Below are 13,103 nucleotides of genomic sequence, written 5' to 3'. Positions count from 1 at the left end.
TCCTCGTTTTGTTTTCTCTCAAAGTACTTCTTACATATTCTTGAACAGTTTTCATTTACACTGCTCTGTGCACTGCTAGGACATAAAGACTCTCTGATGATGAAAGTTTTGTGTAGTGGCATAAAATCACTTTAGCCTGGGTATATTCACTGCAAACAGTCAAAGCAATGAATTGCAGAATGTATATCTCATTAGATTATTCAGAAAGATACAGCCGAGCTGTGAATACTGGTCTGAAAAAATAATGTATCTCCACAGCTCTCCTCCTAAGGGAGGAATATTTTTGAAACTTATTTATTGCACTAATAGGGTACCATACAGTTAAACTTCCAAGCTTCATTCCCAAGGTGGTTTGGCTGCATAAATTCAACCGAGAAGTAAACATAATTTGACGGCCGTTAAAATCTTGATACTGATTGCTTTTATTGGGCTATATCCTCTCACTCTTTGGGATGCGAATTTCCGGCGATAACCTGTGCAGCAATAAACTTCATTCAGCCACAAGAGTGTGCATGTGAGAGGACTGCAAATCCGCTCCGCCAAACCAGAATCAGCCGGTATCGCAGGAATGAAAGAGCGTGGAGATTTGAAATTGCAGGGAATGGAGACGAGGCGGTGCAGAAGACGAGCCGCCCGGGGGGCAGGGGGCCCCAGCCCGGTGCCGCACTCCAATGGACAATAAGCCCCGGGGCGGCGAGCAGGGGCGAGGCTGAGCGGGGCCGGGCAGGTGGACACTACAGCCCGCAGCAGCTCTCGGGGCTCGGGCTGGGCGGACAGCGGGGGCTCGGCGCCGTGGCGGGCAGGGACGGCGGAGCCCGGCGCGGTGAGTACCTCGGAAGGAGCCGGGAGCCCCGCACCGGCACCGGCACCGGCACCGGCACCGGCATGGGCAGGGACCGCGGAACAGCCGCGCCGCCTGCGGCAAAGGCGCGCCGGGCCGGGCTGGGCTGGGCTGGGCTGGGCTGGGCTGGGCTGGGCTGGGCTGGGCTGGGCTGAGCTGTCCCGGCACGGTGCAGCGCGGGCAGGAACGCGGGGCTGCCCAGGGGCTGCGGGGACCCCTCCGAGCCTGGCCGAGCCGGGAATGCCGCAGCCGCAGCGGGGTAACTCGCGGTCATCCTTTGTGCTCGGCGGGCGGGCGGGGCCGCCCTCCCAACCCGCCCCCGCCGCAGCCCCGCGGGCCGGGCCGGGCCGGGCCGGGCCCCCGCCCTGCGCTGCCCCCGGAGCAGCCCCGCCGGTGTTTCGTGCGGGTGAACCGCGCTGGAGCGCCGGGGGAAGGCTCAGAGTACGGAGCTCCCAAATCTGTTATCTTGGGGCGAAAAGTGCATCCCCCGCCATCGGGCTGCTGCCGTAACGCTGCACGAAACAGAGGTGCGCTCCTGGTGAACGCTGCCCGTTCCCTTGGGAGGAGAATGTTTCAGTGCCTGAGCCAATCGCCGCAGTCCCCGGGGATGTGGCACCACGCGTGTGTCGCGCCGGGGCAGGGCAGCACCGAGGCATCGCCCGGGCAGGTCTGAGCGGCGCTTTGGAAGCAGCCCCCGGCGAGGGGCAGCAGGGCAGAACCCCCAGTCTGGAAATGGAACCGCGGCTTACTTTGAGACCCTGGCAATTAGCCTTTTGAACATTTAATTTCCCCGATTTTGTGTTCCTTGCTGGACACGCTCTCCTTCCACTGTGGCTCTGATGGGCGCGAGTGGACAGTGTCCGCATCTCCAGTGAAGCTGCTGACCACCGAAGCGCTCGGCATGTTGGCTAGGTGAGGTCAGACTGCCAACACAAATGAACGCCAAAATAAACGATGTTTTTAACAATGTTTTTTTTCTGTATGCCTTCAGCAGACAAATAATTACGTGTGGCATGTCTTCTGGGAATATTGCAAAGCAAAACTCCTTAGTATTAACTATGCATTTATGAGTTATCCATTGGAAGTGCCTTTAAAGTACGATTTTATTCTATAACTTTTAACACGGAGGCAGTCAACGCTAGAAGAGGTTGCCCAAGTATATGTCAGTTATTCATCGTACGGATTTTATATCAAGATCAGATGTTTTTCAATGATCTAGTTCAACTACAGGCTAGAGAGCCATAGCTCCACTGATAGTACAGGAAACTTGGGTGTTTTGCTGCTAACTATGGTCTTATTACAGCACCTGCATTTGTCCCTGAAATAGCTCATGAGTCAGATTTTCAAAAAAGCTCAGCATCTTTGCAGGCACTACTATTTGGGCCATTTTTCTAAGAGCTCTGCATGCTTTGTGTGCATACAATCCTAAAAGCTTTTCTAAAAAAGGGAAAAAAAAAAAAATCTAGGTCTTCTCCAGGTGACCAAACAGGAATGCAGATTCTCCTGCCTTTAAATGTAATCTCTGTGAGGGGCTCTATTCAAACACTGTTACTGTGAATGTGTCTTCAACTGCCTCGCTTATTGGGGAAACTGGCCTGGCTCTCTAGGATTTCATAATTACAAAGACTCCCTTGGGCTCCTCTGCCTTTCCTGAGACTGTTTTTGGCTGTGTTTTGGTGTGGGAAGAAGGCTGAGGACAGGTAAGTGCATTTCTCCTGGGCACAACAGGCCATGGGGTGATGAGGCAGTAGTGGGAAGGTGATCCAGGCATCCAGTCCTTGCTTTATCCAGAGTCTGAGTGTCTGGGCAGTTACTGGAGATGACTTGCCTGGTTTCGAGTGTATTCACTCTGAATTTTGACATTAGGGAAAAGCTAACAGTAAAACAGTAATAATAAGCAAGAATCCATTTCAAAGGGAAAATATATGCATTTTCTGAAGATTTGTGGAGGTTGATGCCAGCATGACATTAAATTGCACCTACTCAATCTAAGCCAGTTGTGTCAGCAAGACTGCAAAGATGAGTGCCATATCTTTGTAGCTCAGTGTCAATCATTTTTGCTTCAAATAATTTAAAATACGTAAAAGATGCGACAATTTCCTGCCCAAAGAAGAACATTTTTGTATCCAGTATCAGGATTCAGGTGTGCACAAACCCAGTCAAAAGCATAAAAGAGAAAGGTGAGGCCTCACATTTAATCCTGATTCTGAACCTTCAGTTACATAATTTTGTCTTCCATTACCTAAGATGTACTGTAACATCCATCATACATTTTCATTAATCTTAGGCAGAGCATGTGTAACAGCTTGTGATTCTCCTTCATTCTGCTGTTTCCCATGCTTTCCCATGAGCATGATTATTCACTGTGTTTATTGCCTTTATGCAGTTAGTCTTCTCTCTGTGAGTGGGCTGAATCCTGCACAAGTAGTCCTATAAACTACAGCAACAGGGGATCTGGCTCCAAGTGCATTATTAGGAAATGGTTGAGATGTCACCTTTAAGACCTACCCTTTGTAGAGGAAGGATGAGCTATGATTGTAACTAAGGAGATCTCAGGCTGTTGTCTCTATCATCAAAAAACCAGTCTGCACCTCCCAGGGCTCTGCCTTGCTCCCCTGCTCCCCTTCCCGCCTCAAACACCCCGCAGGACCTCTGGAAAGACCTCTAAGCACCATCCCCATTCTTCCTGTTTCTCGGTTTGGAAAGAAAAAAACCTGTAAGGCCTTTCAGTATCTGTTTCCACTGGCAGCCAGGTGTGGACTCATCAACTGATCCCAGTTCATCTGTCCATGCAGTGTTAAATGTACACAAGTTCTTATTCTTCCTCCCTGTCACCAATACCTGCCATGGCCAAATTATGGCCAGGGAAAACTCGGCCACTAAAGAGCATTTGTCTGTGAAAAATGCGAGGCCAGGATTGCGGCATATTTTAGCTCCAGCTCGCTGGATGAGGGAAATCAGTGTGCTCTTGGGGGAACCCACGTGTCCAACTGCCCTCAGGTACACATTAGTACCTGCAGTGCCAGGATAGGTGGCACTGGACTGCAGAGGTAACTTACCCAACAGCCAGGCTGAGGAGGTTACAGGTGTTCACTGTTGTCTGGGAGAGAAACAGCTTTGCCCAGTCAGCTCTGATTCCATCTGTGTATCAGCGTGGAATTCACCAGGTCCATCTCTCTGTGTTCATCTAGCAGTCAGAAAAAAAAATAAAATAGTTTGGAAAGGTAGTGCCCTGAGAAGCAAAATGTACTCATGTATTTAAAGACTAATTTTCATTTGGTACAGAATCTGAGTTAGTCCATTCACTGCCTGTTTGCAGCAGTGAGGAGCTAGCCCAGAAACACATCTTCTGAGGGCTCACAGAATATATAAGGAGCTTTTTTAAACAATTTTTGATAACTTTCTTCTCTGTGTCAACTGTCACGAAGCTGATGTTTCTTTTTTATTTCTCTGAAGAAGGAAAGACAAAAAATTCCCGTCTCTGGTAAATGGTACTGTTACATTTCTAGTCTCCATGGAAACCTACGTGGTGCTCCACAGTTGGCTAATATTTCAATCTGTTGCAGCAGAAATCAGATGGAGGGAAGGCTGGGTTCTGCACCTTGCATGTTAATCGATTAAAAACGGTCTTGAAATTATTTTCACATTGTGTTGCAGTCTTTGTTTAGAGTAACAACAGAACAAACTGAAGTAACCAAACTGAGCTAAGTATGGCTTGATCCTGTGTCCACCTGTGCACATAACTGTGCCTCTCGGTTTGACTCTGATAGGCACTGACATCCATTTGGAAGAATTCTTTGGGTTTGGTAGGATTATAAGGATTAATACTATGGAAACTGAAAGCATAATAGCAAACTGTTTGTCACGTTGACTCTGGTAAAAAGCTTGCCAGAGAGGTGGTGACAATCCCCTTGTTGTGATTTATGTAAGCAAAGCGTTCTGAAAGTCAAGAACCCTAATTCTTTTATCTTTTGCTGTCTTCGTTCTTGTGCTGCCACTGCTAAGGAAGAAATATATCTGAAAACTGGTTTCCTCTGAAAAGATGGGGTAACTTCATCTACTCGCCTCTTGAGGATTTAATTTCTTTACTCGGAGCTTTATGGACTTGAACACAAAGGCACAAAATCTTACTGGGACAGCAGAAGGCGACACAGTGAAGAAATACACAGAGAGAGATCAGTCTTTTTTGTGACCACAGTCAACCCATGAAGAGTGAGTGCTCTCAACCACCTAACAGTAAGTAGAATCTATAATAATGCAAATAATGCAGCCTATAAATACTGCACAGACAGCCATGATAATAAGGTACACAAAGAAATAAATTAATTGGACAATTTTCCGAGCATTTTACATTTGAACAATGAAATCACAATATTAACTTCAGAACTGCACTACATAAAAGCTGTGAAATACAATAGGGATTTGTGGTATTCACTGTAGCCAAAATACAAAGTCTGATCTTTTTTGTGTGTTTTGTAGGTATTCACTGCATTTGTTTCAGAATACTCTGGAGAAAATGTATGCTAGTCGAGAGGATATTGGGTATGATTTTGGAGACGACTCAAAAGTTGGAAGTAAGCCAGTTAAGCCCAATCCAAACATCGACGGAGGATGGGCTTGGATGATTGTCTTTTCCTCTTTCCTTGTGCACATCCTTATCATGGGTGCCCAAATGGCCCTTGGAGTGCTCAACATGGAGTGGCTTGAGGAGTTTAATCAGAGCCGTGGCTTAACAGCGTGGGTCAGCTCGCTCAGCATGGGCATTACACTGATTGTAGGTACGGTCAGCAGCACTCGCTTCATTCCTCCCCAGAGTATTTCCTTAGTTTCCCATTTTATTAGCAGAGCTGACAAAGTTGTCCTGAGTTGCCTTTTTAAAGTCACTAGGGCAAATGTTATGATTTAGATGGAGAGAGGGAACAACAGGGAGGATGGCAGGGATGTCAGCCCAGGAGACAGCATGAGCAGGAAAGGAAGTCTGGGACATCAAGGTCTCACTACAGTTAAGGAAACAGATGATCTGTGAAGCTTGTGGCCCTCCCTGTGCTCTATTTAGGAGGAGAAAACGTTGAATTCAGACAGTTTATATTTCAGTTTGGCAGCTGAATTAAAACTTACTTTTTAAGTTGGGGTTGGAGCAACCCAAAATAATATGTGGAGGATATGGTTGCATATATATGTATACGCACACCTATGGCTCCCTAAATGAAGGCTGAAAAAGCTGTGTTTAGATCTGCCTAAAATGTCCCACCGAAAGCAAAATGAAATGTTTACTTTCTAGTTCCTTATGAAAAAGGCCTGCACTCACACAGCATCAGCACTGGGAACAACAGTTTCAGTGTTTTTCTCTGTTTAAACTGTCTGTCCTTCATGGGGCAGCTTTGATTGTCTTTGATACAGTCTTGCAGTATTTGATCAGTTGGTCATATTTTTCTTTCCATGATTTTAAGCAGTAATACGGAAAACAAACTGAACTGCACAAGCTGCCCGATGTTTTACATTTTATTCAAAACATCAAGAAAGTTCATGTGAAAAATTACCAGAGCACAGAGAACTAACTAAATAATTCCTCTCTTTTTTTTTTTTTTTTTTTTTCATGTTTTTTTAACAGGTCCTTTCATTGGTCTGTTCATCAGCATGTGTGGGTGCCGCCTGACAGCTATAATTGGAGGGCTGCTGAATGCCCTGGGTTGGATCCTGAGTGCCTATGCCTCCAGTGTGCACTACCTCTTCCTCACCTTTGGAGTGACAGCCGGTAAGAGCTGCACTCACCTTTAAAACTTCTTTCAATTGCTTTTCATTCCTTTGAAAGTTATCTGGGTGAGTCGAGAGGGAAGTTTTAGACTGTAAAGTTATTCCAGCTCTTCTTTCACAGGTTTGACAGCCTTTTATCTTTTTAGAAAACGTAATTATTTACCCAGCGGATTGGGCTTTTATCAGTTTCATCCAAGTGAATATATTAGAGGAGACTTTTTAATTGGAAGAATTAATGTAACCCAAACTCTAACAAATGAAATTTAAAGGTGTTAAAACACTGTTGAATTATATATCTAGCTAACTCCTATTTTTGTCACAGGAAGAAACAGCGAATGTTTTCTCCAGGAGTTGCTCCACATTAAATAAAATACTGGCTTATGATAACTATCAACTCTATCCCAGCCTCAATTAGGATAAGTCATGATGCTGGATTTCACACCTAATTTCTAATAAAGGATATTCAGATTGTATCAGAAATCACGTATAGCAGCTAATATTGCTACATTTTTTACAACCAAAATGACCAAAGTAATATTTGTCATTTTAACTGAAATTAGATGTCTAGAAAACCATTTTGACTTGTAAGAGCCTGATCAAAGTATGAAAAGGCAATTTTTTTTTCAAAATCAACAGATCCTTAGTGCCTGAATGGTCATGTTCTAGCAATAATGTGTCCGTGAAAAAATTTAGTTACTTTAAATAAGTTATGTAGAATAGCCCAGTATTATCTGCTTAAAGCATTACTTCATTTTATTTATTGTTCATTTCTGGAAAGAAATACTGTTAATAGATACGAAACAGAAATGTGAAAGTTCACCCAGTAAGAAATATAAAGTTTGGGCTTTAATTATCATCTGAGCAACACTGAGCAATCAAGGGGCTTTGAAATATTACTCACTCCACAGATAACATGGCCAGTTATGTTTGCAAATGAAGCACAGTGTCTGTACTGTATGTGACAGATGGAAACGTTATGAAAAAAAGGAACTGTTTGTAATACTAATAATTGCTTCAGTACCCCACATTCTCCTAAACTGTCCTTTCATAGAATTTCACAGAAAGCTACAGGATTTCTGTACAGAAATTCTGATTTAGCCTTCTGGGTGGAGGAATACTGAAACTAGCAAGAGTCATTGTACTGACTCTTTATACCACCATACCATAGACTTCAGTAATGTTGTAAATTCCTGAACAAGGAACAGTGGCCATAGGCAGGGTTTTGTCTTTTTTCAGAATTTCTGTTTCCATATATTTTGAATATAATTGAGCAGGCAGGAATCTACACACTTTTCCCCTCAGCCCTTGCTGCTTTTCAGGAAGAGCACACACAAAGTGACAGAGATCATACGGAAAAAATTCAGAAGCAAACTTTGATGTGAGGTGCAGAAATGAAGTGCTGTTGCAGGAGTAGTTCAGACCAGACAAACAGCGCCTCAGATGTTCCTTCCAGCTCCAGGAGAGCTCCGTTCACCGTCCCCTGACTCACCATCTCCTGACTCACCATCTCCCGGCTCCCCATCCCCTCACTCATGGTTTCCTCATTCCCCCCTCGCCTCAGTCCCTGCCCACTCACTTCTGTCCCCTTGCTCACCATCACCTCATTCCCGGCCGCCTCAGGGAAGTCTCTGCCGTGTTCTCGTGGCTGCTGTTCCCTCACAGCGGCCACCTCTTGCTGCCATCCCTTTTGGGCCCCCATGCCGTACCTGTGGGCTTACCCATGGCTCCTGCCTCCTCACAGGGTGTCCCATGACCCGACCGTGTCTCCCTGTCCGCGGCCACCCTGCTGCCTCAGCCTGTTTTGGGGTGGTTACCTCAGGGTGGGTCCCCCCTTCCCCAGCTCCTCACAGCCCGGGCCCCTCACCTGCTGGCCGACAGCTCTGTGGGCTCTCCTGCCCTCAGCAGCACTGTGGGGGCACAGGAGCCTCCTGCCCTCAGCAGCACTGTGGGGGCACAGGAGCCTCCTCCCCTCACCCGTCCTGGAGCTGCTGGCACCAGCAGTCCCTGTGGGCAGGGGTCACACTGTCCCCGAGGCCCTGCATGGCACCGGTCATCTCTGTGGGCAGGGGTCACACTGTCCCCGAGGCCCTGCATGGCACCGGTCATCTCTGTGGGCAGGGGGCACACTGTCCCCGAGGCCCTGCATGGCACCGGTCATCTCTGTGGGCAGGGGGCACACTGTCCCCGAGGCCCTGCATGGCCAGGGGCAGAGCAGAGCTGACCCTGACAAATCCGCTCGGAAAAGGCACGGAGAGACCTTGTGGCCGAGTGCGTACCTGTGGGGCAGGTACACGAGGCCTTCACTTTGTAATCAGACCGTCTCTTGCTACGTAGCCCACGGAATGAACAGGTAACGCCATTTTAAAATGTTGTACTGGTGCGAGCAGAGCTGATTCCTCACCCCAGCCACCGGCAGCCAGCCCGAGGGGCAGGAGATGTCCAGGCCAGCCCGAGGGGCAGGAGGTGTCCGAGGGGGCAAACAGGCCTCCCTGAACACTGTGGCTGGGGAGGGGCGTTTGTGCAAAATAAAAAACCTGGTTGTGCATTTGCCTAGCAAAGAAATAAATACTTCTAATAGGCGAAATGGGTCTGATGTGGTCATGGGCACTGCTGTGATGCTGAAGGGCTTTTTTTCAGGCTTTGCAGGAATCACTGCTCTTTCTCCCACCTAGCTATAGCTAGATCATGCTGTAGCTGCTTGCAACTATGTTATCACCTATTTAGGAAAACCTTTAAGCCCCAAAACACTCTTCTGAATTATGATCACAGTGAATTAGGAAGCATCTTCTGCATTACACCTGTTCCAGTCCAAATTCCTCTCTGAGGAATAGGCTGTGAGAAAAAAATGGGGAACTGTCTTCTTTCGTGATGAGTTTGTGCAGCTGTTAACGCTTTCTGCTTGAAATATATACCATGAATACCTTGGTTTTTAACTACAGGTACGGGGGGTTCCACAAAATTAGAGATCTGCCTTTTAGGACTTTAGGTTTTATCTTCCATGTGTTTAATTTTTTCCAGCAGTTAAATATCTGGCTTGTATTCTCACTGGAATGAGTACTGCAAATTTTGGAAAACACTACACGCTACAAGACAGAAATGAAAGCTAACATCAGAATTGAATATTACTGGTTTTACCAGTATGCTTACATAAAAGCTAGGAATAAAACTGACCTGTTTTTCACTGCCTTTTGCATCGTTGGCAAAATGTTCAAATATATTGAGGGGGTTTTTGTTTATTATTTTCCTAGGCATTGGAAGTGGCATGGTTTATCTGCCCGCAGTGGTCATGGTGGGGCAGTATTTTCAGAAGAGAAGAGCACTTGCACAAGGGCTCAGTACCACAGGAACAGGATTTGGAGCTTTCTTAATGACTGCCTTACTGAAGTACCTCTGCACTGAATTTGGGTGGAGAAATGCCATGTTCATCCAGGGTGCCATCTCTCTGAACCTCTGTGTCTGCGGGGCGCTCATGAGACCGCTGTCTCCCAAAGACCTTAGCGAGAAATCTGCTGGGAGAAGTAGCAGTGAAGATAATCAAGCAAAAGCTCTGTCCCATTCTGCAGAGACTATAAAATCTAATGGAGTCCTCGCTGAGGAACCAGAGAAAAAAGAAGAGGTGACAACTGAGGAAGTGCTTGAGAGCGTTCAGCACACAGAACCCGGAGGTAACTCTGGGAGCGGCAGGAACATGTACGGACTGCGCATGCTGAAGACTCTGAGCCAGCTGACACTCACAGTCAGGAAGGGCTTTGCACTCTGGTACTCCAGCTACTTTGGAGCTGCATCACTGTTTACCAACAGAGTATTTGTGGCCTTTATCATTTGGGCTTTGTTCGCCTACAGCAGCTTCGTCATTCCCTTTATTCACCTTCCAGAAATAGTCAAGCAGTACAACTTATCTAGGCAGGACAATGTATTTCCTTTGACATCCATTATAGCCATTGTTCATATTTTTGGTAAAGTGATCCTTGGAATCATCTCAGATCTCCCGTGCATCAGCACATGGAATGTCTTCCTCATGGCTAACTTTACCCTGGTCACCTGCATTCTTACTTTGCCACTAATGCAAACATATGTCGGCCTGGCTGTGGTTTGTGCTCTAATAGGATTTTCCAGTGGCTATTTTTCTCTGATGCCTGTTGTGACTGAAGATTTAGTTGGAACTAAGCACCTTGCAAATGCCTATGGCATCATCATTTGTGCCAACGGAATATCTGCGTTGTTTGGACCACCCTTTGCAGGTAAAAAGTTCAAATTGCTGAACAACAGATGTTTGTATAACTGTATGACTCGTTTTATTATTAAACTTTCTTATGAACATGCGTAGTTAACAGAATCACAGCTGCTCCAGAATGAACTATAACACCCAGCTTTAAATTGTACAAACTCACAGATCACATCTTCTGGGTCCCAGCTCACTGTTCACACATTGCAAACTCCAGTTCTTGGAAATAACCCCAGATCTATTACAATCTCTGCTTTCAAGGGTATGTTTCCTTAAAATAGCGGCACGCACTTTTTTTATTTCAATTAGAAGGGTGTAACCTATTTTTATGTGTTTTATGTAGTATTTGCACTATACATACCCATTCCTCCACCAGATGAAAAAAATGGTGATTAGTTCGCAGGGCAGGCAGCTGTTTGTAGCACAGTACTGCCCCCAAGGACTCTGGGGTGTGTTTGGGTGTCACCACTCTGAGCTGCCAGTGGATGTGTTGATTTAACTAACTTTGCTTTGCCTTCCTTCAGCCAGAAATACTTCCTTTGGGGGCTGCAGTGCCATAACCTCTTTACTGCCATCCACAGTAGAAGTGTATGCATGTTATCCCCACTCACGTAGGTTTAAACAGACATTCGTGATGAATTTTCTTGTAGAAAGAGCCAGGGAAGCGCAGAAGAGCTGTGGGTCCTGATTGTCAGTCCTGTCCCAGACGACAGCTTTCATTTACAGGGATGCTGGCCAGAAGAAAGCAGAGAGAAACCTTGTAGGTTTCCACTGGTAGGGTGAAAGAACCGATTGGTTTGGAATTCCAAAATTTCTGTTTTCAATTCACACCCGTGACAACTTGGTTTGAAAACTTTTTGTTTCCGCAAAACATCTGCGGATTTGACTGAAATGTCATGAGAGAAATGTGAGGTATTTGTTTGCATTTTCCCATGCAGTGCGTACCTTGTTGCCAAGCTTTGTAACAAACGTGTTTTGTGCTTATTTTCCAGGTTGGATCTATGACATCACACAAAAATACGATTTTTCTTTTTACATAGCTGGCTTGCTATACATGGTGGGAATAATATTTTTACTTGCACAACCTTGTATTCAAAAGAAACAACCGAGGCAAAAATCTACAGAAGAAGCACAAGTATAGAACAAATTCCAGAAGTTTTTTTTACAGAACTTTTTTGTTTTCATGTTTTTATTGTGTGGCAGTACGAAGATGTTTTTCTTATGAAAGCAACCACACTGAGCTGTACTTATGTGCTCCATAATGCTAATAAATGATGAGAAACTTGCTTTTAAAATTAGTTAAGATCTCTTACTTTAGAAGTACCAAGTGCAATGGTTAAAAGCACACTGCTAGTCCTTTAATATCAGCACAATGCTCGTAGCCTTTACCCTCGCTTCTCTTTCAACTTTTCACCACTAAGCTCTGGTGAAAATCCATTGACTGCAGTGCAGTTACTCCTCATTTACATGAGTCCTACGAGAGAATTTGGTCAGGACACGAGTGATTTATAAAGGTCCCTCCTACTGTGTGTTCGGTCCGATAAAAGATTAGTTACAGAGTCTAAGAAAATGATTGTATTTCTTGCCTGGCTAGTCAAGTACTGTTGAAATGCTAGTCTAATAATTCCATTAATTCATTGTATTAAAATTACTATTTCTGTGATACAAAACAGAAGAAAAGTTCTTATATTTTTCTGAAGTGACGCATTTTAACCTGATGATCCTTAGGTGTCCCTTCCGGCTCAGAATATTCTGTGATTCTACTTCAAGGATTTGTAATTTTATTTTTTTAAACTATCAACTGCATAACAAAGTAGCCATCCTCAATACACAGGCTGCATTGTAAATGCTGTGGCACAATGCACCTAAAGTAAAAAAATCATAAATGCAGAAACAGGAAATAGATGGAAAATACTCTTGTGACTGGAAAATGCCTCCAGAAACAGTCTGGGGTCTGTGGCCCCTTCACCTCATTAGAGGTCCTGCAGAACTTCTTAACATTGCCATTGACTCCTTCCCTGGGAAAGAACTCTGCTACAGCACACTAAATTCTGCTGCAATTAATTTACCAACAAAATCTGTTACATCATCAGCAGTTGTGTTGCTGCTCATAATGTACACCATAAACTGAATAAGATTGGTCGCGTTTGAGAAGTTCCTTCACTGGAAAATGAGATGATGCAGAGCATTGAAGAGCTAAAGAACATTTGAAATATTCAAATAAATTTTCTTACCGTTAAGCGCCTGGTAACCAATGCAGAAGGTGTTGTAAGGTGGGACAGG

General features: G+C 45.1%; 1 protein-coding gene across 4 annotated transcripts; it reads left to right on the top strand.

Moving 5' to 3' along the window:
• The first annotated feature begins 505 nt into the window (after nucleotides 1-505).
• SLC16A14 (solute carrier family 16 member 14) lies at nucleotides 506-12,538 on the top strand. Of its 4 annotated transcripts, none has more exons than XM_027900908.1 (6): nucleotides 506-823; nucleotides 4,851-5,077; nucleotides 5,321-5,619; nucleotides 6,453-6,596; nucleotides 9,844-10,836; nucleotides 11,813-11,961. In XM_027900908.1, exons 3-6 carry the CDS (start codon nucleotides 5,358-5,360, stop codon nucleotides 11,959-11,961), a joined length of 1,548 nt encoding a protein of 515 aa, XP_027756709.1. In that variant the 5' UTR covers nucleotides 506-823; nucleotides 4,851-5,077; nucleotides 5,321-5,357. The 4 variants fall into 4 exon arrangements, with proteins under 4 accessions (XP_027756709.1, XP_027756708.1, XP_027756710.1 ...); XM_027900907.1 differs by having other exon boundaries at nucleotides 4,847-5,077; XM_027900909.1 differs by lacking the exon at nucleotides 506-823 and adding an exon at nucleotides 1,392-2,541.
• The last annotated feature ends 565 nt before the right edge of the window (nucleotides 12,539-13,103 follow it).

Source organism: Empidonax traillii, unplaced genomic scaffold (assembly GCF_003031625.1).
Source record: "Empidonax traillii isolate 1590-97213 ecotype Southwest subspecies unplaced genomic scaffold, ASM303162v1 scaffold755:size778197, whole genome shotgun sequence".
In the NCBI taxonomy this organism is placed as follows: domain Eukaryota; kingdom Metazoa; phylum Chordata; class Aves; order Passeriformes; family Tyrannidae; genus Empidonax; species Empidonax traillii.
This window is presented reverse-complemented; position numbering and strand designations above follow the sequence as displayed.